The sequence below is a fragment of the Ochlerotatus camptorhynchus genome, unplaced genomic scaffold (assembly GCF_037179485.1).
Source record: "Ochlerotatus camptorhynchus isolate MF236.1 unplaced genomic scaffold, CSIRO-AGI_Acam_v1.1 ptg000577l, whole genome shotgun sequence".
Lineage (NCBI taxonomy): Eukaryota > Metazoa > Arthropoda > Insecta > Diptera > Culicidae > Ochlerotatus > Ochlerotatus camptorhynchus.
The window spans coordinates 3487674-3510254 of NW_027041058.1; the positions used below are offsets into that span (position 1 = coordinate 3487674).

Here is a 22581-nt window from a genome sequence, read left to right on the forward strand (position 1 = left end):
AGCTTCAAGATATGTGTTTTTGCCGCGGATTGAAAGCAGAAGCTACCGTACTCTAGAACCGACAAGATGGTTGTTCGATACAACCTGATCAGATCTTCCGGGTGTGCTCCCCACCAAGTTCCAGTAATTGTACGAAGAAAATTAATTCTTTGCTGGCATTTTTGTTTCAGATACGCAATATGTTTTCCCCATGTGCATTTGGAATCGAACCAGACACCTAAATACTTAAAAGAAATACTTTGAGTGATTGTTTTACCCATTAGCTGAAGCTGTAACTGTGCAGGATGGTGCTTCCTAGAAAAAACAACCAACTCAGTTTTCTCCGGAGAGAATTCGATACCCAGCTTCAAAGCCCAAGTAGACAAGTTGTCTAAGGTATCTTGAAATGGTCCTTGCAGGTCCGGTGCACTTGGCCCTATAACAGACACAACGCCGTCATCTGCAAGCTGCCTTAGCGAGCAATTTTCATCAAGACAACCATCAATGTCTTTGACATAAAAATTATAAAGAAGGGGGCTTAAACATGAGCCCTGGGGGAGACCCATGTAACTAATTCGTGAAGTTGTCGAGTTTCCATGAGAAAAGCTCATATATTTCTCAGACAACAAGTGGCTCAAATAGTTGTTCATAATTGGTGAAAGCCCACTATCGTGGAGTTTATCCGAAAGGACATCGATACAAACAGAATCAAAAGCCCCCTTAATGTCCAAGAAAACTGAACCCATTTGCTGTTTTTGCGCATAGGCCAGTTGAATTTCAGTTGAAAGCAACGCAAGACAGTCGCTCGTTCCTTTGCCTCTCCGAAATCCAAATTGCGTATCTGAAAGTAAACCATTCGACTCGACCCATTTGTCTAGACGAAAAAGAATCATTTTCTCCAACAATTTCCGTATACAGGACAGCATCGCGATGGGACGGTACGAGTTAAAATCCGACGCGGGTTTACCGGGTTTTCGAATGGCGATAACTCTTACTTGCCTCCAATCATCCGGAACAATGTTGTGCTCCAGAAATTGATTGAATAAGTTCAACAAGCGTCTCTTCGCGACGTCTGGGAGATTTTTGAGCAAGTTAAACTTGATTCTATCCATTCCTGGAGCTGAGTTGTTACATGAGAGGAGAGCAAGTGAGAATTCCACCATCGAAAACGGAGAATCTATTTCGTTATTACCCGACGGACGATCACGAACGTTGGTTTGAACCGGCACCGAATCCGGGCAAACTTTCCGCGCGAAGCTGAATATCCAACTGTCTGAGTACTCCTTGTCTTCGTTGACCGGTGATGACGCGTTTCGCATTCTCCTGCCGACATTCCAGAGTGTTCTCATGGAAGTCTCTCGCGACAAACCATCGACGAACCGACGCCAGTAACCGCGTTTCTTGGCTTTAATCAAGCACTTGAAAGTTTTCTCGAGCTCGGTGTACCGCTCGAAATCCCCGACCTTACCGTGTTTGCGGAAGCGTTTAAACGCGGCGGACTTCTCGTTGTTCGCGTTGGTGCAATCCTTATCCCACCACGGAGTGAGAGGTCGTCTGCGAATGGAAACACCCGGAACGCGTTTCGTCTGTGCTTGAAGAGCGCAGTCAACGATAAGTCGCGATAAAAAGGAGTACTCATCCAGCGGAGGGAGTATCTCAACCGATTCAATACCACCGAGAACCGTGGCCGCAAATTTTTTCCAGTCGATGTTTTTCGTGAGGTCGTACGCGATGTCAACCGAGCGAGTGGAAGATGAACCATTGGTAATAGAAATTTTGATTGGCAAATGATCACTACCGTAGGGATCTTGGATTACTTTCCACGAGCAATCCAACGATAGTGAACTCGAACAAAGTGAGAGGTCTAATCTGCTTACTCTTGCTGGAGGTTTGGCTACTCGTGTTGCTTCCCCGGTGTTCAGAATTGTCATTTTGAAGATGTCGCACATGTCGTATATCAAGGTTGAGCGGTTGTCGTCGTACAGTTCCCCCCAGCCTGTACCGTGAGAGTTAAAATCTCCTAAGATCAACCGAGGCTCAGATAAAACTGAGCAGATATCTGAGAGACCTTGGCGAGAAATCGCAGTTCTCGGAGGAAAATATACTGAGGCAATACTGAGGCTTTTACCTCGAATATTTACCTGACACGCGACAACTTCAATGCCTGTCACGGAAGGCAGATCGATTCTATAAAAGGAATGGAGCTTATTAATCCCTAGAAGCACCCCTCCATACGAATCTGCTCGATCAAGGCGAATAATGTTAAAATCGTGGAAAGGGAGATCGGTGTCTGAAGAAAGCCATGTTTCACAAAGAGCAAATGCGTCACAAAGTGAGTTGTGAACTAAAAATTTGAATGCGTCAAGTTTCGGTATAAGACTTCTACAGTTCCACTGAAGAAGAGAGATCATATCTCCGACCTCATTCGGAAAATTATCCATCAAAAGATATGATCGATGCAAGGAAGGACCACCTAGAAGCTAGTTGCTTCAAAAGAGTTTTCACAAATGGAAGCACTAAATTAATAATGTTCCTAGTTGAGTCAGAGACGTTGAATATATTGAAGATGCTCTCCACAATTCCAGAAAACGTGAACATGGCATCATGTTCTTGCTGGTTATTTAGCTGATTTTCTGGCTGAAAAACTGGGATATCTGGGGTTTTAGATGATCCCGGAAGTGGCGGAAAGTCTTTGTTAAAATTACAAACTTGAAATCCCGGTGGTGGGGGTTTTGCTACATTTCCGCTACCTCTTAAATTTGTCAAGGTAGGTTGAGAGTCCGTACGAGAGGCCTTACGAGGTTTTTGGGTGACGTTTGTTTTGGACCGCTTCCTCGTGTTGCCGTTAAAGACAAAAGGACTACTCTCACCAACCTCTGAGTCAGAGCCCTGATCATCATCTGGCAGGAGGTAGAATGTGTTGTTGCTTTTTGGGGTGGTTTGGGAAGATGAAGCGGTCGTTTTCAAAATTTCTGCTAACGAGCGCTTAGAGCGAGCTTGCAAGGACCGCTTTAGTTTTTCTCCCTGCTGTTTGTACTTCGGGCAATCACTCAGAGCATGCGGAGCATCCTTACAGTAAACGCATATTGGTGTAGCATGACAAGGACCCTCCGTATGCTCCTCCCCACATTGATCGCACCGCGGTTTGTTGGAACAAAAGTCCGCGGTGTGACCTAGTTGTTTGCATTTCAAGCAATTCATTACCCTCGGTACAAACAAGCGCACAGGTAGTCGAACCTTCCCAATTGTGACGTAGTCAGGTAATGCCGATCCTGAAAAGGTCACACGAAACGAATCTGAGAGGGTATACTTTTTGTTTGTGCCTATGTGCGACACTGACTGCAGTTGAATGCAGTCCAGTATCTTGACTTTCGGAAGGGCACGGTTTTTGAAAATGCCGAAAGATTCGACTTGCAGGAAATCCTCACAAGTCAGACTCGAATCGGTGACCACTCCTTCAATTTCTACGTCACAACTGGGGACGTAGACTCGATATTCGATCGAAAAAAGCTCACAGGCAACAATTCGGTTTGCCTGTTTCAGGTTATCAACGGTAACGCGCAGTTTGTTTGGCGTCACCTTAAAGATATCGGTTACGGCCGAAAAATGTTTTGTCAGATCCTTCGAAATCCGAGAAATATTCAAAGGTTTTTGTTTGGGCCGGAAGAAAACAACCCACGGACCTTTCGAGTCATCAGGGTAAGCCTTGTGGCGGGGGGTCGCTGATATTTTCGGGGGAAGGAGTGGAGTAGGGGGCACATAAGGACAAGGCGGCGATGGTGGACAAGGCGGCGATGGAGGAGAAGGGGGCTGTGGTAGAGATTTCACTTTTGGATAGGCTCCAGTGTTCTTGCTGGTGGTTTGATCAAGGTGCTCTTCGAGGGTATCCATTTCCTCAGAGCTATCAAGCTTTTCAAATGAGGGAGACTTTATTGACTCATCATCAGAGATGTCAAGCGACAGACCCCCGCCTTTATTTGTATCATCCATTGCGGTGACTTAAGATACCACCGCAACGGAATTGGTTGCAATCTTAGTTATTAAATGTTTATATTTTCCACAAATTTCAAATATATGGATTGAAATTGGAAAGGAAACAACAAGAAAAGGAAGTCAACACTGTGAGTGAATTGCTCAGTGTTAAAAAAATAAAAATAAAATAAAATATGTGCAAAAAAAACTAAATAAGATAATGAATAATAATAAAAATAATAATTTGTAAGAAAGGAAATTCAACGCTGCAGGGGGATTACTTAATATTAGCAAATCAAAAACCAAACAAAAAAAAAATTATTTACAAAAAAAAAAAAAAAAAAAGAATTAGGCTGAGAAAAAAATTAACTTATCTCTATATGCCGGGATGGCGCGTTTACAAACTCCACTGTGCGATGAAGCAGAGATGATCGCTCTATTGTTGCAGCACGTGGCTTAGCACAAAGGGCACCGTCCGGTCTGTATAGACCGTATCTGCAGTTCTGCTGCTTCGTTGTACGGTGTATACGGGTGATGACCTTTTGATGCCGTATGATGCGATGTCTAGGTGGTGGTTGATAGTTTTACCGTTGGACAATCCAATCTTCAGACTCGGCTGAGATGGTTGCTTCCTCCGGGGAACGTTTATGTCCGCCTGTGGCACTGCACACCTGAAGGTGTAAAAAAAAACTCCGATCGGGGAGAGAAAAAAAATCCACTTTTTTCCGAAAAACACTTTTGCGGCGGCGGGAGAGTAGCGTAAGCAAACTTGCTATGTCGAACGTTCGACGAGGAATGATAGAGCTGACGTTAAGTAGCACACAATATCAACATCAAAACAAACGATCATAGGACTGCAACGAGTGATGTCATTACCATTCAAGTAGCATTTTTTACTAAACTAAGTGTCAATGAGAACGGCGCCGGTGGTGTAGTGGTAAGCGTGATTACCTCTCACCCCAGTAGGCCTGGGTTCAATCCCAGTCGGTGCCGCTGGGATGTTCTGAGGCATAACATCTCTGATCACGCCTTCCTTCGGATGGGAAGTAAAGCCGTTGGTCCCCGGTTCATGAGTTGATGGCTCGATAGGTAGGGTCCAGGTGTGGGAGCTGCCTTCCTGGCACGTCGGTAGCATTGGTGCTCAGCACGGAAAACAAGATCGACGGAAAAAACAAACCAAAGGAAAAAAAAAAGTGTCAATGAATTCGAATTATTTAATAAATTGCGGTAAAATGTTTCAAATATCAAGAAATCCAGGGTTTTTCGCAAAATTACCAGTGAATTTGAATGAAATTGCCTACATTTAGGCGCAAATGAGCATTTAAGGCATCTCTTTTTTTTTGACATTTCTGCTGAAAATACTTTTCACACAAGGGTTTTAGCATCTGAAACGGATTTAGGGAACCCACCTTTAATAAGAACAATTACTAGAGATGCACTGGGAAGCCAGTTGGTTGATCAATTTCACACCATATCACCTTGGGGCCTCCCTTAGCTCAGTCGGTAAAGGCGCAGCTACAAAGCAAGACCATGCTGGAGGTGGCTGGGTTCAATTCCCGGTCCGGTATAGGAATTTTTCGGGTTGGAACATTTCTCGACTTCCCTGGGCATAGAAGTATGATTGGACTTGCCACACAATTATACCAATGCAAAAATGGTACAGGCATCGAAAGCTCTCAATTAATAACTGTGGAAGTGTATCTAGAACACTAAGTTGAGAGCACGCAATAAGCTAATATGCAATATGCAATAAGCTTGAAATGCGAATAAGAAGAAACCATATCGATATTTTCAAATTTAAGATTTAAAAAATTTCCTAAAAAATAACAAAACATCCAGTATTATAAGAAATCATGCAGGGCGATGGAGTCCTCATAGCTACTTATTTAAATACCATTTGTTCTTTAATGTAGTTTATTGAATAGACATTTATTTATACACGTTAAATAGTGATCTATTGATCTATATTAATTGAATCTGATGGAATCTTGAATGATGAATCTAGATTTTGTGACCATGTTTGTACATTCTCTATAGGACCCGTGCCTTGGTGATATAGCTGTATTGTCAAAAAGCTTGTGTAAATAATTAATTGGTTCCGAATGGGTATAGCCAAAACTATCTTAATTTAAAATAAAAAAAATCCCTCTGCTTTTGTAAAAATAAATTCAATTATTCAGGGTGGTAAGTGAACCAGGAAAACCAGAAAAACCGGGAAAAAGTCGGGAATTTATTTTCACCAGGAAAAACCGGGAAAAACCAGGAATTTCATAAGTCCACTAGGAAAATAATCTTGTTTGTATAATTTAAATAGGTTTTAAATTTTATGTATGTCAAAGTTTCTTTTTTATAATCAGGTCAAAACTAACAATTTTGTTCAAGCTAAATCTTTCACACAACTAAACATTGATGAAAAAATTCACCCTGAGAATTTAGTAAATATATTTTGTATTTATTTTTAATTTAATTTTTTTTTCTCGAATCATGTATGATTTGTGCTTAATTGATAGCAGACTTAGGCAGTGCCGACGCGTAACTACTTTGAAGTACCTGTTCAACATGTTCAATAAAAATGTTCTGTTTCTTAAAACTTCAGATAAGGCCTTCGAACTTCATGCAAGTTCTACAAAATTCGGGAAAGTCTTACAAGTTACAGGAAAATCCTGTAAACTACTGTGATGACCTACGACGGTCAGGAAATTTCTCCCAACCTTCAGAGAAGTGCTACCTTACGAACTTCAGGGAAGTCCTTTAATCTTTGGGGAATAACTACGAATTTCACAGAATTTTCTACAGATTTAATGTAACTTCTACGAGATTAAGGCATTGCTTAAAACTTAAGGATAATCCTATGACACTTATGGATTTTTTCCGCGCTTCAGAGAAGTCTTCAATACTCTTGGGAAGTCCTCTGAACTTAACATAGTTCTCCAAGCTCAAAAAAGTTCCTAGAACTTCCGAGCAGTCGATTGAACTACAGGTAGTCCTACGAAATTCATGGGAGCTTTCCAAATTTCAGGGAATTTCTAAGAAATTAAGCAAAGACCCACAAACTTTTGGAAAACTCTTCGATATTTAAAGCCTTATGAACTTCAGGAAAGATCTTCTAAATTTAGGGTGGTCCTCATATATTCAGTAATGTCCTTCAAACTTCAGGGAAGTCCTCAGATCTTCGAGAAAGTTCTTCGAACTTCTGAGAATTTCTACGTACTTCGTGGTATTTCTACGGTATTTAAGAAATTCATATGAATTTCAAAAAACTCCGAACGTCAGGGAAGTTCTAAGATCTTAAAAAAAGTTCTTCGAACTTCGGGGAAATCCCATGAAATTCAGGCAATACAAACTTCAATGAACCCTTCAGGAAAGACCTTAACGCTTCAGGGAAGTTCTACGAACTTTAGGGAGTTTCTATGAACTTCAGCAGTCAGTCTTTTTAATAATAAGAGTTACTAAACCAGCGTTGTCAAGCGACGGTTACAACAGACAGACTGTCTCAATATGTTTTTTTGAAAAGTTTATACCTATGCAACTTACGTCATAACCCCACAATGCAAATATGCAAACACTTGATTCAACCAACCAAACAAATCCCGCAAAGCCTAGTCGTTCAGACTAAACCCTATCCGTGCTTGTTGAGCGTGGATTGTTTATACTTTTATCACCGCTGCGAGCAACTTTCTGATAACAACGAAATCCGCCAAAAATGGTCAAGTCCGCATCGTGATCCGTGCAATACAGCTGTCAGACAAAACATTTCTCGTAATCGTCTTCGTCGGGTGCATGTTTGATAACCGGTGCTAAATCATATTAGACAAGTCACAAGTCAATACTTTGAGCTCAATAGATCAATTAAATTTACAACCATTTTTTTCGCCGAAACACTTATTGTTACTCTAATCACTCGGTCAAAGACATTGGGGTAAGATTTATCTAGCTTTTTCTTTTTTTTTGCACCACGGCTGCGGTGGATGTTGATGATGTAGAGATTTTCTTCTGGGACAATTGCGTCAAATTTCTTATCTTCCTTGTTCGACGTTTTACAAAACGAGCCCCATCATTATATCATTGCTTTATGGCACTTGTACATACATGAATGGCATACGCGTGGACTACTAGACGAACAAGCTATCTCTGCTCAGTTGAACCTTGGCAATTTTAGACCCATAGAAACAGAGATTAATTTTATATCAATTAGCACTTCAATATCAAACAAGGTTTTAATGATGATGACAATGACCTACTTCAACTTTTTTTTTCAACTTCAATCGATAATATCAGCCAATCTTTCTTAGTTTCTTCGAAACAAAACAAAAACAATCCTTATCGCGAGAGATCGAATAACGGCAAGGTATTACAAAGTGGGATTTCTGACTTGAAATAACTTGCTGCTGTAAACATCCTCAAGTACCGTCAATACGAGTGCCCGATGAAGAATTTCCATAAACCATCGCGGCGAATTACGGAATTGACAGTCCAAGGCGAGGAGGAAGCGCACTTGCACTCTCGCAGAACGTGCATGACAATTTTATTACACATCGACGCGCTATCCTTTGTGCGTCGAGAACGTTTCTATTAGTCATAAAAAGTGTTGTGAAATGCCTACTTATGACCAGATTGATAGTCATCAACAACTGATTTTTTCAACGAAAGTATGCTTGAATTATGAGAACGAAATTCCTATTTCTGTTGAAGCCGGGCGGATTCAATCTCACCCGAAACGCACACGTGCACCATTACGTACGATTCTCATAATCACGCTACTAAATATCTTATCGAACTGCAGCCGGCCACACATGTACATGTGCATTTTACCGTCCACGTTGCATTGTTTGTTTACACTAGCAAATACGGTCTCCTGTGCGGTGCTGCTTCGATTAGAAAAAGTACTAGCACCGAATCCCGGACAGTGTTTTAAGCGAACCCCACACGTATCAATATATTGACGCGGAGGTGAATTATTAACAATTATATTAATGATGTGAATACAGAATTATTGTCAATACCACTGTATTGACGTCAATATAGAATGTATTGACAATACGATTTTTGTCAATAAAAACAATCGTGTATGGTTCACTTTAAGAAAAAAATCTGCCCGGCGGCTACCGTAGAATTCTACCGCAGCTTTCAGATTGCTGAAAAACCATATGGCTCTTCCGGAGATTTATTTACGGATTAATTCCAAGAAGAAGAAGAAGAACTTCCAGCTGTCAAATAAACACGGCTTCAAAGATTCGCCAGCAAATATACTTCAAATTTGTCAATGCACACTGTTTTTTTCTTCAGTAGGCAACACATTTTCATACTGACGGTAGAACTTTGAAAGCTGCGGTAGGACTCTACGGTAGCCACTTGGCAACATCATAAATATGGTAGATGAACATGGACGGCACTATAGGATCATCAGCAATGTGGCATTTGGATCATATATAATCATCATTCGAAAGTGTCCGCATTTATGGCCTAAGTATCCGGATTTCGGTACATTACGGTATCACCTACTGGAACTAGTACTGCACTGCACAGTCATCATAGCAACCGTCAATCGCCATTACCATCGTCGGCTAGTTGTCTCCCCGCCCTGACCGGCTTGTTGCTCCGCTCGGTAAACGGGAAGCCCTATACAGTATTTAGCAGCTAGAGTAGGTGGTATAGCAGTATTGGCAGACAACAGCTGATCGCGAATTATTTCTCGTTGATTCGTTGGTTGTTTCGATAAACAAGTACGTTGAACCACGCGGTTATTTCGTGTAAAACTGTAGCGTAAAGTTCGTTTGCAGTTTTTTTCCTGTGCTATTTTATTAAGGTCACCCACAATGACCGGCTTTGTTTGCGGGAGGAGGGTATGAGCAATTGTTGTTTCTGGTGATGCAAATGCTAGAGCGAAGAAAAATAAAGTTAAACGGCGAGAGCCTGTTGTCATTCAATAAAACTGTATCTAATTACGCCTATCCTTCTCGGGGCGATACGCAGAAGGAGGGTGAAGGATATCACTTTCAACGAAGATGATGACGTGATCTTCAGTTGATTTCGGTTTTTTCACAGGGATGCTTATAACTTGATTCTTGATTATTGAGGTTTCATCATCCTTATGTCATTTTGGAAGAATAATGAAATACCTGGATTAATTCAGATCAGGATTGTTTCGTCATATTTCGTGATTTATTTGCAGTGTGTATATTTTGGAGAGGGAAAATGGACGAGTGAAAAGTCGAATCTCCAGTTAGTGCCAAAAACTACAGTAAACGAAGGGCAGGCATGCGGCGGCCATTCGTTTGCTGTAAAACAAATGGAATTATGAAATCATTAGATGTTATGATGAAATGTTGCAAAATACAAGAAGAGATCGTAAACCTGGTCTATACAAGGTGTGAAATTGATGGGCTTTATGTATTGGTTTCATTCGGCTTCGCACGATTCGCTTCTTTCGTACGCTCAAACACACTCGTAGTGACGTCACAACATGTGTTTCAATCAGCGTTTGCATGGGAAATTTAATATGGATTATATAATTTCTGTATAAATCCAAAATTTATGATTGTTCTTCCACTGGATGTTAGAATAATTATTGGTTATTATATTATCAAACTGTATACCATGAAAAACCCGCATACCGGTGAGTTTGTGCCAGTTTTCAAGAAAGGAGCTATTATAAAAATCCAAAACGCCAGCTGATATTTCCCGGAGAATTTATAAAAGAATACAGTCAAGCACAATCATCATGCAAACATAGCTAGGATTTGCTGTACTTCATATTTCGCAAATTTGCTTTTGAGCGTTATGACGTCGTGACCAGCCTCTCCCGCAATATTTACATTTTTCCCTCTACCAACCCATACGGGAGGGCTAGATAGACCAGATTGATCGTAAAGTACGTGTTTGACACATGAAACCTGCCAATTATGCATTCAAAGAGCCATAATTTGTTGATCAATTCATGAAGAGTGAATATTCACCAATCATCTAATTGCTGATTGTGACTCTCTTACAGCATAATTGACTGATTTTATGTGTCAAACACATACATTACAACCTCATCTTGTAACTTACAAGTACAAACCATCATCCATCAAATGATTTCATAATTCTTAAAAACATGTTTTTATAGCAAGTGAATGAAGCCTGCTTCTGTGAGATGTGTGAAGAGTCTTTCAATGGAAATCGCAAGAAACTCTCGGAGTTAGTCGAATGCAACTCCTGAAAAAAGCCAGAACAAATCGGGAAAAGTTGGGAAACAAATTCTAGAGATGCCTCGTGATCAGTGTAAAGGGTGATAAGGTCAAAATTTGGTCAATATCAACTTGACGTATTTCTTTCAATTTTGCATTTAAAAAACCTGAACACCCCTCATTTTGAAGGTGTGTGTGTGTAGAATGTTGCTCCTATTTTGATTTTGGAATTCACTCTTCAGTTGTCAAAATGCCGTCCAAGCAAGAAGAGCAGCGTATCAAAATTTTGCTCGCGCATCGCGAAAATCCGAGCTACTCGCACGCAAAGTCGGCAAAATCGCTAAAAGTTGCCAAATCAACCGTTACAAATGTAATTAAAGTGTTTGGGGAACGTTTGTCGACAGCCAGGAAGTCTGGATCGGGGGGAAATCGAAAACCGGAAGCCGCTGAGACGACAAAGAGAGTTGCCGGTAGTTTCAAGCGAAACCCTAACCTCTCTCTCCGAGATGCCGCAAATAAGCTGGGTGTATCGTCTACAACCGTGCATCGAGCCAAAAAACGAGCCGGACTATCGACTTACAAGAAGGTAGTGACTCCAAATCGCGATGATAAACAAAATACGACGGCCAAAGCGCGATCCCGGAGGCTGTACACGACGATGCTGACGAAGTTTGACTGCGTGGTAATGGACGACGAAACCTACGTCAAAGCCGACTACAAGCAGCTTCTGGGACAGGAGTTTTATACGGCAAAAGGAAGGGGAAAGGTAGCAGATGTTTTCAAGCACATGAAACTGTCAATGTTCGCAAAGAAATATCTGGTTTGGCAAGCCATCTGTACCTGTGGCTTGAAAAGCAGCATTTTCATAGCTTCCGGGACTGTCAACCAAGAAATTTACGTGAAAGAGTGTTTGAATAAACGTCTGCTGCCTTTCCTGAAGAAACACGGTTGTTCCGTACTGTTTTGGCCGGATTTGGCATCTTGCCATTACGGTAAAAAGGCCATGGAGTGGTACGCCGCCAACAACGTGCAGGTGGTTCCCAAGGACAAGAACCCTCCCAAGATACCAGAGCTCCGCCCAATTGAGAAATACTGGGCTATTGTCAAGCGGAACCTAAAGAAGACCAAAAAACTGCTAAGGGCGAGCAGCAGTTCAAGGCAAACTGGCTTTCTGCGGCGAAGAAGGTGGACAAGGTGGCTGTACAAAATCTGATGGCAGGGGTCAAGCGTAAGGCCCGGCAATTCGGATTTGGAAAAGCGGAAGCCTAACTGAATATTTTTCCTGAATTTTATACTAATTGAACTTGAAAAAGAAATTTAATTTGATTTTTTAAATAAACGATTTCTCCGATTTACACGCGTTTTCCCTTGACCAAATTTTGACCGTATCACTCTTTATCAGTTAAATTATTAATTGTGTTTTTGTTTTTCATTGATGTACAAGTTCATCATTAATAATGTTTATTTTTTCACACAAATTTATTATAAAGCTTATGAAAATTAATCCTATGAATTTGTTATGATTTCTGAACCATGCAGGATTCAACTTTATCAACCCTAATAAACAAGTACCATAAACGAACTGTATCCCGGATAGGTAAACTATCCCACAAATGGTTTAAATAATAGTTTACAATTGGATTCTTTAATTTTGAAAAATGTATCGGTTTTTATACATCATCTGGAAGAGCTTCGTTTTCTGAGCACAGCGATATTTTTTTTTTGAACGCATACACTTTCATCCTGATTTTTAAATCAGGATATAAATTAAAATAATAACTTCACTGTTTGACACTAAACTAACAAACTGACAGCTCGCTCCCATACAAAGTGACACCGAGGGGCGCTAATAAGGTGATTTTTGCAAATAATCCAGTGTACCAAAATTGATGAAAATTGGGGTATGGGTTCCATTTTTAATGCAGATTACGAATATGCATTTACCTCAGCCCCTAGCCTATCACCATCAGGAATGCATGTTTCTGGTTGCCTTATTTGCTGTTTTGTTTTGATTCTGCGTTCCGTTTCGCCATGTTCCATATTGCTTTCCTCCTTTCCATATACTGAATGACGTTTGAGCAATGTTTAGTTTCATTGGCATGCATGCAACTTAACCTGCATAACAATGTTGCGCCAACTAACTCGTTCCCTGGCTGCTTGTCTCCAATTCCTCGGGCGTCCCACACTTCCTAGATCTTGGTCCACTTGGTCCAACCACATAGCACGCTGCGCTCCTCTGCATCTTATTCCAGCCGGATTTGAGGTTAACACCATTTTTGCGGGATTATTATCTGGCATTCTTACAACGTGTCCCGCCCATTGTACCCGTCCGGCTTTAGCGACTTTCTGGATACTAGGTTCACCATATAGTTGCGACAGTTCGTGGTTCATTCTGCTCTTCTTATTCTTCTTCTTTCCTTTATTTAACGTCGGTCGCTGTTCCGCAATATAGTGCCAATCACCGACGGGCAATCGAATGTGCAGGAAGGCAGCTTCCACACCTGCGTAGGATATCACACCCATTCAAACACACATGGGCCGGAACCAACGGCTTTACTTCCGTGGCTTTAGGACCGTGACCATAGATTTTTATGTCTCAGAAAAATCCCACCGACCTCGGCTGCGATTGAACCCAGACCCATTGGGGTGAGAAAGCAGTCACGCTTACCACTACACCACCTGTGCCGGCTAAAAACACTTCGACACTCTTCAAACATCTTTCCACCGCATGATTAACACATTTTGTTTGTCAACTCTGGCACCACTGCTAATAATTTTTACATTCGATTGCTATAAAAAAAAATTGTCATACCGTCCTGTAAAGGTCCGTTTAGACTATCTGATTTCTTGATCTGATTTTGATCACCACATTACTTTCAACACACTTTGTCGAACCCCCCTGTTTTCTGGTGTTCACACTGCTTTTACATGTCGAAAGAACTGTCAATGTAGATTTCCAAACAAAACTGTATCGTGGAATCAAGAGCAAATACTTCCACGATGAATTACCGGAAAATTTCTCTAGCTTCGGCAGGTGTATTTTAAATGAAATGAGAAGGTGAACTTTGTGGAGTAGGAAATGGTTGCTCAGGAGGAACAAAAACTGCGATTTGGTGAGAAAAAACAGATTTCAAAAATTCGCCAGATGTCGATTCCAACTTTCGACAAGCTAGTGGAAAAAGTTCCCTATAGATCCAAATGATTCCATGAGTTCTGAAATTTTTGGTTAAGAACTCAATTATGCATATTTTGCTGAAGAACTGATTTTTTTCTGTTTTCTGATCAACAAACTTTCCTGAAGATCTGCAAATTCTTCGGTAGTTCTGCGCAGATTTCTTTACAGTTCTGTGTGTTCTCCAGAAGTGCTAAAAATGTCTCTACAAATCTACAAAGTTCCTGAATCCCTGCAGATTTAAGATCCTTGAAGTCAACAATTATCTCTGTTCACCAGATTTCAAATAGTCTACGAATTTCTCGAAAGTTCTGTAATTTTCCCTGTAGATTTTCATGATTCAATGAATATCTGCAAATATCTCTGAACATCTACAGAATTTCCTGATGTAAAATTTTGAGCTTCCCGGAAGTTTTAGAGGGTTCTTTGAAGATCTACTATTTTTTCTGAAGTTGTTCAAATATCTCTAAAGATCAGCGAACTTCTCTGAAGTTCTGTAAATTTATCTTAAAATTCAAGAAAATTCTGAAAATTTATTTAAACATCTGCAGATTGTTCAGTAGATTTACGATCTACCCTCTGAACATTTCTGAAGTTCTTTTCCTTAAAGTTTTATGAAGTATTGTATTTCTGCCCTGAAGTTCTACGAACTGCCCTGAAGTTTTCTCAGTAGATCTCCGAACTTTTCTAAAAGTTTTGTAAATTTCTTTGTGGATTCTTGGACTTCCATAAAGTTCCGCAGATTTATCTGAAATTCTTTGAAATTTCACAAAGCTCTACAAATGATCTGAAAACATTTGAACTTCACTGAAAACGAATTTCTCTGAAGTTGTGTAAATACTTCTATAGATCGGCGAACTTTCCCAAAGTTCTGTAAGTTTTGCCAAAGTTTTGCAAATTTTTCTAAAAATGTACCTTAGCCTACGGACTTCTCTGAATTTCTCCAGATCTATCCACTTCCAACTTCCATGGAGTTTTGCAAAATTTTGGACTTCCGTACTTCGCTGAAATTTGGTTTGGTAATTGAAGTACTTTTCTGAAATTTTACGAATTTTTCTGAAGATCTCACATTTTTCTGAACCTCTGAATGTCTCTGAAGATCAGCAAAATTCCTTGCATTTCTGCAGATTTATCTTAATATCTACTCTTTTGAAGCTCTGCAAATAACTTTAAAATTCTATAAAGTTGCCTGAAGCTCCATAGTTCTATTCTATAGATACTACTAAATGTCTTAGTAGATCTGCAAACTTCTCACAAGTTTTGTGAATTCCTCTGTAGGCTCTCGGGCTTTCCTGAAGATCTGAAAATTTCCCTGAAGATCTTCTGAATTACCTAAAGTTCCTTGAGGTTTCAAATGTTTGTATGAAATCGTATAAATAGATTTTTTAAATCGCCGAACTTCCCAGAAGTTTTGCAAATTTCACTGAAGATCCATTAACATTTCTGAGATTCTAAAAATGTATCAGAAATCTGCACACTTTTTTGAAGGTCTTCAAATTTATCTAAAGATCTATGACCATTCTTGTGATTTTTTTCAGGAGTTCTTTATTTTTTCTGAAGATCTACGAACTTTTCTGATGTTCAATAATTTTTCAGTAGATCTCCAAACTTCTGTAAAATTCTTTACATTCACTGTGGATTCTTGGACTTGTCTGAAGTTTTGTAAATTTCCCTGAAGATTTGCAAAATTGTCCTTATAGAATGATCTGAAAATATTTTAGCTAGAAGTTTTGAAAATTTCTTTGAACATTAATCTGAAGATCTAAAATGTTCTGAAGTTTTGTAGTTCTCTTCTCAAGATTCTGAAGCTCTAAAAAAATCATAGTAGGCTCTTAGACCTGCTATCCGGCATGATTATTCTTACATGTATCATACATGTTTCGTATTATATAAACACTATTTTGTTGACCATGCCACGATCAAAGCCATTACGGTATTTTTCGGCCAATCACACTGCACACTTAATCTAGCTCGGTAAAATCTCCAACAGCCGATTACCTCGGCATTTACTTTCGCTGATATATCTGCAAAATATCTGTTTGTTAGCTGATTTCTCAGAAAAATGATATTTGTTAGCTGAGTCTCGGCAGTTGTTTTATTGAATCTCAGCAAAATAAATTGCAGAACTACTCGGCTGTTGGAATCTCGGCGAAAAAATTTAAGTATGTGGAAAATAAAAATCAGTCAAATCATACACAGGACAAAATCCGAACATTGCATCCGACAAAATTATCGAGCAGTTCGCTCGAATCGGACCAACAAATCAGATAGTCTAAACGTACCGTAATATCCGGGATTGGTAAACATTCTGGATCTGTATTGAAAACCTCCAATCCGAAGACAAGGAAGTTCGGAACCGGTTCTGATTCACGAATGTATCTAGGAGGAACAGATACTAAAAAGGTGAAGATGTCTTGCTAGAAAACCAAGACCAACGCATCGAAACAGTTTCTGATTTCTGAATGTCAGTTATCACCAGCAGCAGCAAAATCACGACCGCTTGGGGTTACAACTATTGCCACCGACCGTACTTCTACCTTCTACTGTGGGTAGGATTGCACCCATTGGTTGGCTCTCCTTCCCGGGTGGCTCGTGGCCGATCGTCGTCCTCCTGCAGGATACGTTACCCTGAACGGTAGCCACTTGCTAACTTGTATTTGATCTTTGCAATTACATAACGATTAAGGAACTATGCTGTTGCTGCTGCTGCTGCGCAGAAGCACAATCTACATGCCGGTGCCCATTCAAATAAAAAAAATACCTTACCCGAACGATAACCCAAATGATAGAACTATTTCAAAAATGGTTTGGATGATACCCTGAACAGGTCGTTAAGCAACATAACCATACAAATTTAATTAGGGCCGGGCTGCGATCGTATTTGCTCCAAATAGTCCTCCTATCAGATTAACTTTTTTGCATTAAAATTTTCAATTAAACCTGCCATTCCAGCAGACTTATTTTTGACATACAAGAAATCAACATTGACATTTGGTGAATTTTCACTTAAATTTGACAGATGGAATATTTTCAAATAAACCTCCTATTGCACCAGACTTATTTCTGGCAGACCAGGAATCAATTTTGACAAACACCTTCTTGAAAATCGGATGATCAACAACAGAGGGATTTTCGAACATCTTAAGCTGTGTTTCATTTGGAAAATTTTCACTTAGATTTGACACTTGAAAATAAATTAAGATGTTCGAAAATCCCTCTGTTGTTAATGTGCCGATTTTCGAGAAAGCGTCTGTCAAAATTGATTCCTTGTCTGTCAGAAATAAGTCTGCTGGAATAGCAAGTTTATTTAAAAATTTAAAAATAAGTAAAAATTCACCAAATGGATCACATTTGGCACTTCGAAAATTAATTATAATGTTCGAAAATCCCTCTGTTGTTGATCATCTGATTTTCAAGAAGATGTTTGTCAAAATTGATTTCTGGTCTGTCAGAAATAAGTCTGGTGCAATAGGAGGTTCATTTGAAAATATTCCATAAGTAAAAATTCACCAAATAGAACACAGCCTTAATTTATTTTCGAAGTGTCAAATTTAAGTGAAAAATTTACAAATGGAACACAGCCAAGGGCTGTGAACCATTTACCGAGTTAAATTTAACTCGTGGTTAAAAGTGACGTTTCGAAAGTTATTTTCTATGTTCGAAAATCCCCGTGCTGTCGATCGACCGGTTTTCGAGCCAAGGTTGTCAAAATTCAACTTCTTGTCTGTCAAAAGTAACCACGCTCGGATAGCAGAGTTAGGCTCTGAACCATTTGGTGGATTATTTTAACTTTTGGTTAAAATTTGACAGATGGAAAGTTATCGATTGACCCTGCTATCCGAGCTTGGTTACTTCTGACAGACAAGAAGTTAAATTTTGACAACTTTGGCTGAGTTCTTCTCGAAAACCGGTCGATCGACAGCACAGGGATTTTCGAACATAGAAAATAACTTTCGAAATGTCACTTTTAACCACGAGTTAAATTTAACTCGGCAAATGGTTCACAGCCTTAATCGATAACTTTCCATCTGTCAAATTTTAACCAAAAGTTAAAATAATCCACCAAATGGTTCAGAGCCTTAAACTATGTTAATCATCGATAGAGTTTCTACTTGCTGCAATTACGGCCTCCACACGCTTCCGGAATGCACGGCAGGTTCTAATTATGTAGTCTGGATCCATTTCTCTCCAGGTACGGGTCAATGTTTGTCTGAGGCTTGCTGTACTAGGGTGGCGTTTAGAACAGGCCTTGGCCTTCATGACGCGCCATATTGAGTAATCTAGCGGATTAAGATCGGGGCTGGATGGCGGCCACATATCCTTCGCCCAGAACGGAAGATGTTCTTGCAACCACTTCTGAGTGCGGTTCGAGGTGTGGCACGGAGCCCCATCTTGTTGAAATACAACATTTGGCTTCGGACCGTACTGTTCTTTGATCCACGGAAGAACATACTTACTTAAAATCCCGAGGGGGGCGACATATCTAAATCTCAAGTCTATATGCTCAACAAAGCTCACACTAGCGAATCAATCTTCGAAAAATCTTCTTTCATTTCTCGCATCTACTTGCATCGCGCATCATCTTTTTGCAGGAAATCTTCAGAATTGTCGTCAATCTTCTTTCTATCTACTCAGCGTGCGCGCAGCTAGCCACAGCAAAACACAATATTTCCTGCATCGTAGATAGAGTCGTCCCCCTCGTAAAATCCCGATGTAGACCTCCGTGTTGACCTTGTCGCCTTCTGGAATGAACATCGGGTCCATTTTTTGCCATCGGAAGCCACAAATCCAAACACCATAACGCTAGCAGGATGCTTGGTCAGATACACGTTCTTGTGCTCGTTGGCCACGTCTTTTACCGGAAAAGAACTAATATATCGGTCGGTTCTGGAATTTGATACGGGATCGACGGTAAACATGCTCTCGTCGGTGAACAGGATTACCGGATTTTTTCGCTTAAGGAAGTTCAAGTATTTCTTGCATCGTTCGACTCGTAGCTCCCGGATGCGGTTGGTAATCATGTGAGTTTTTTTTTACCGTGCCCTCGACTTCGCCACGCAATCTTCCTATACGATCTTTCGTGCCGTAAAGTCACTGATCCCGTGTTCCTTTGCCATTTTCCTTATTGAACGCACTGGATTCACCCGAATCTTCCGAGGGGGACGACTCTATCTACGATGCAGAAAAGATTGTGTTGTGCTGTGGTTAGCTGCGCGCACGCTGAGCAGATAGAAAGAAGATTGATGACGATTCTGAAGATTTCCTGCAAAAAGATGATAGTCGATGCATGTAGATGCGACAAATGATAGAAGATTTTTCGAAGATTGATTCGCTAGTGTGAGATTTGTTGAGCATCTTAACTTGAGATTTAGATGTGTCGCCCCCCTCGGAATCTTCCTTTTGATAGCAGCGAAAGCCCTCGGAACCCGAGCTGACATCGGGCGACCAGTGGCTCCCTTCGCGGATAGTTGCCTTTTCTTTTCTCGGTCTAAAACCCTTTTGACGGTCCACTGGGACACTCCCACGGCGATTGAAATGTCTTTTTGCGACATTTGCGCGTGGGACAAATCACGAACACGCTGCCACTTCGTCATGGTGCAACTGTCAAACTAAGTAAATCATTTTCTTTTATACACAGCCTACTACGGTATGAGCTATAGGTTACGTGCATGCAAAGAAAACCAAGGCATTGTATGCACAGGTGAAACGGGAACCTTATTTATACGATGGTGCAAACATTATCACGCTTACGGTATTTGAGAATATGGTTGCCAGTAAGCATGTTTTTTTCGGTTGAACAACTCGGCCGACACGAAGAAACACACAGAAATACATTCCGACACACAACAACACACATGAAACACAATTGACGAGTGCACGGATGGATTTGAGTTCACTCACTCGACAAAAAGTGACACAACAGCGGGGCCCTGTTTACTAAAAATGAACACATATGTGTTCATTTTTAGTAAACAGGGCCCCGCTGTTGTGTCACTTTTTGTCGAGTGAGTGAACTCAAATCCATCCGTGCACTCGTCAATAAGCACAGACACAAGGTGACAGAGTAACTTACCCCATCGAAATAAATATAGTAAAGAATGAATAAATTTGAAAATTAAAAGAGGGCCAAAAACTGGCTCCCTTACACTTATAAATTTTTACCGAACTTTCGCTAAAACTTTCGCCCTCAGTTCAAAAGCTGTTTCACTAAATTTTAATGTCAAAATGCTCTCAGCCTTGTTTAAATAATCGAGTTTTGGCATTGTGGTGAACAGAAACACTTTCCAGAAACATGATTTGACATATGAAGTCATCACAAGAGACGGCGATTTGTTCTCAAAAGACAACAGCAGTAAATGAAGCGGATTTTTAGCAAGAAATTCGATATGATTAAACTGAGTTTAATGACAAATTGATTAAATTTTAAGCAAAATGATAATAGTTTACTTTATGATACTCTATGACCAGGGTAGTCGAGATATTTTCCAACCCAACAAATCCTGAAACAACCGCCACCTCAGGTCCCCATGGTCTTGCTTTACAACTGTGCCCTTGCTAGCTAAGCTAAGCAAAGCTCCAATAATGCGAAGATATTCAACGCCACTTATCTAAACTGTCTCTCTCCCGCTTTCGTCCCATTTCAGCATCCCTCTCGGCCATCGGTACCCCGATCGGTTGCCTTCTCAGTGGCTACGTGATGGACAACTTTGGACGCAAGAAGGCTCTTCTGGTGACGGAAATCCCCATGATCATCGGCTGGATGGTGATTGCCTGTGCAACCAATGTGGAAATGATCTACGCTGGTCGTGTTCTGACCGGTTTTGGGTCCGGTATGATCGGTGCTCCGGCTCGTGTGTACACGTCGGAAGTGACACAACCCCATCTGCGGGGAATGTTATGTGCCCTGGCCTCGACGGGTATCAGTTTAGGCGTGCTGTTTCAATATACTCTCGGAGCGGTGACCACGTGGAAGACCTTGTCGGCGATCTCTGCTTGCGTGCCGGTTTTGGCCTTTGCGCTGATGATATTCATGCCGGAAACTCCAAACTATCTGGTGTCCAAGAACAAGCCGGAACAGGCGCTGAAGAGTTTAGCTAAGCTGCGCGGATCGACGTACAACGTGGAGAAGGAAGTGAATCAGCTGCAGTCGTTCGCACAGAAGAGCAATCAAAAAAAGAAATTGTCGTCGAAGGAAACGATTCAAGCTCTGCTGCATCCGTCCTGTCTCAAACCGTTTGGAATTTTGACTCTCTACTTTATGATGTACCAATTCAGTGGTGTAAACACGATCACCTTCTACGCGGTGGAAATTTTCCAAGACTCCGGTACCACAATGGACAAGTACACGTGTACGATTATGCTTGGAGTGGTTCGGTTAGCGTTCACAATTTTGGCCGCGATTTTGCTCAGAAGGTGTGGTCGTCGTCCGTTGACGTTCATTTCCGGAATCGGATGCGGTGTGACCATGATCGGCTTGGGAACGTATCTGTACTTTAAGAAAAGCTGGGAGATGGCTGATCCGCCGATTGCGCCCACTGCAACGTGGTTCCCAGTGGCGTGTATCTTCCTATTTACCGTCACTTGTACGCTGGGTTTCCTGGTGGTGCCATGGGTCATGATCGGCGAGCTGTACCCGATGAAGGTGCGTGGACTCGTTGGTGGATTCACGACCTGCATGGCGCACACGTTCGTGTTCATCGTCGTCAAGACGTACCCATTCCTGGTACATATGCTGGAGAGGCACGGTGCGTTCATCATGTACGGATGTATCTCGTTTCTGGGTAAGTCGAAATCACGAGCAAATTAATTTCAATCCAAATAACATCGATTCTTTTCGGTCAACAGGAACGGTCTTCTTCTACCTCTGCCTGCCGGAAACCAAGGGCAAAACGCTGCAGGAGATCGAAGACTACTTCTCGGGACGTATCAAATCGCTGAAGAAGTCCAAACAGCTGGAAGCCGAGGGCCAGCAGCTGAACAACAACAGCAAACCCCAGCTGCTGACGGTGGAGAAGAACAAACTGCTCCCGTAAAAAAGAGAGGCTCGGCTGGCCGGCCTTTTCCCCCTTCGTTTTTATTCTTGCTACATCTCCAGTCAGCGTGCCATACGAGAAAATGGGAAGTATTTTTAATGTTTTGCTTTAGTGATACTCTTCTGTGTCCCTGCCCAACGATCTGCGCTGCGATCCCCACTGAGAACGGTTTGAGTAGGATGACCACTTTTTTTTTGTTTTGTTCGTCAATCACCTGAGTTGGTCTATATTAGATTTTACGCGTAAGTTTCTATTT

The 22581-nt window shown here is 41.0% G+C and overlaps 1 protein-coding gene across 1 annotated transcript in view; it reads left to right on the forward strand.

Moving 5' to 3' along the window:
- Positions 1-22377, forward strand: part of LOC135713714 (facilitated trehalose transporter Tret1-like) — a 43790-nt gene extending 21413 nt beyond the window's left edge. The window contains exons 3-4 of the mRNA XM_065236922.1: positions 20937-22073; positions 22138-22377. Of these exons, the coding sequence (XP_065092994.1) occupies positions 20937-22073; positions 22138-22325 (1325 nt within the window). The 3' untranslated portion in view covers positions 22326-22377. The remainder of the gene's footprint in view (positions 1-20936; positions 22074-22137) is intronic.
- The last annotated feature ends 204 nt before the right edge of the window (positions 22378-22581 follow it).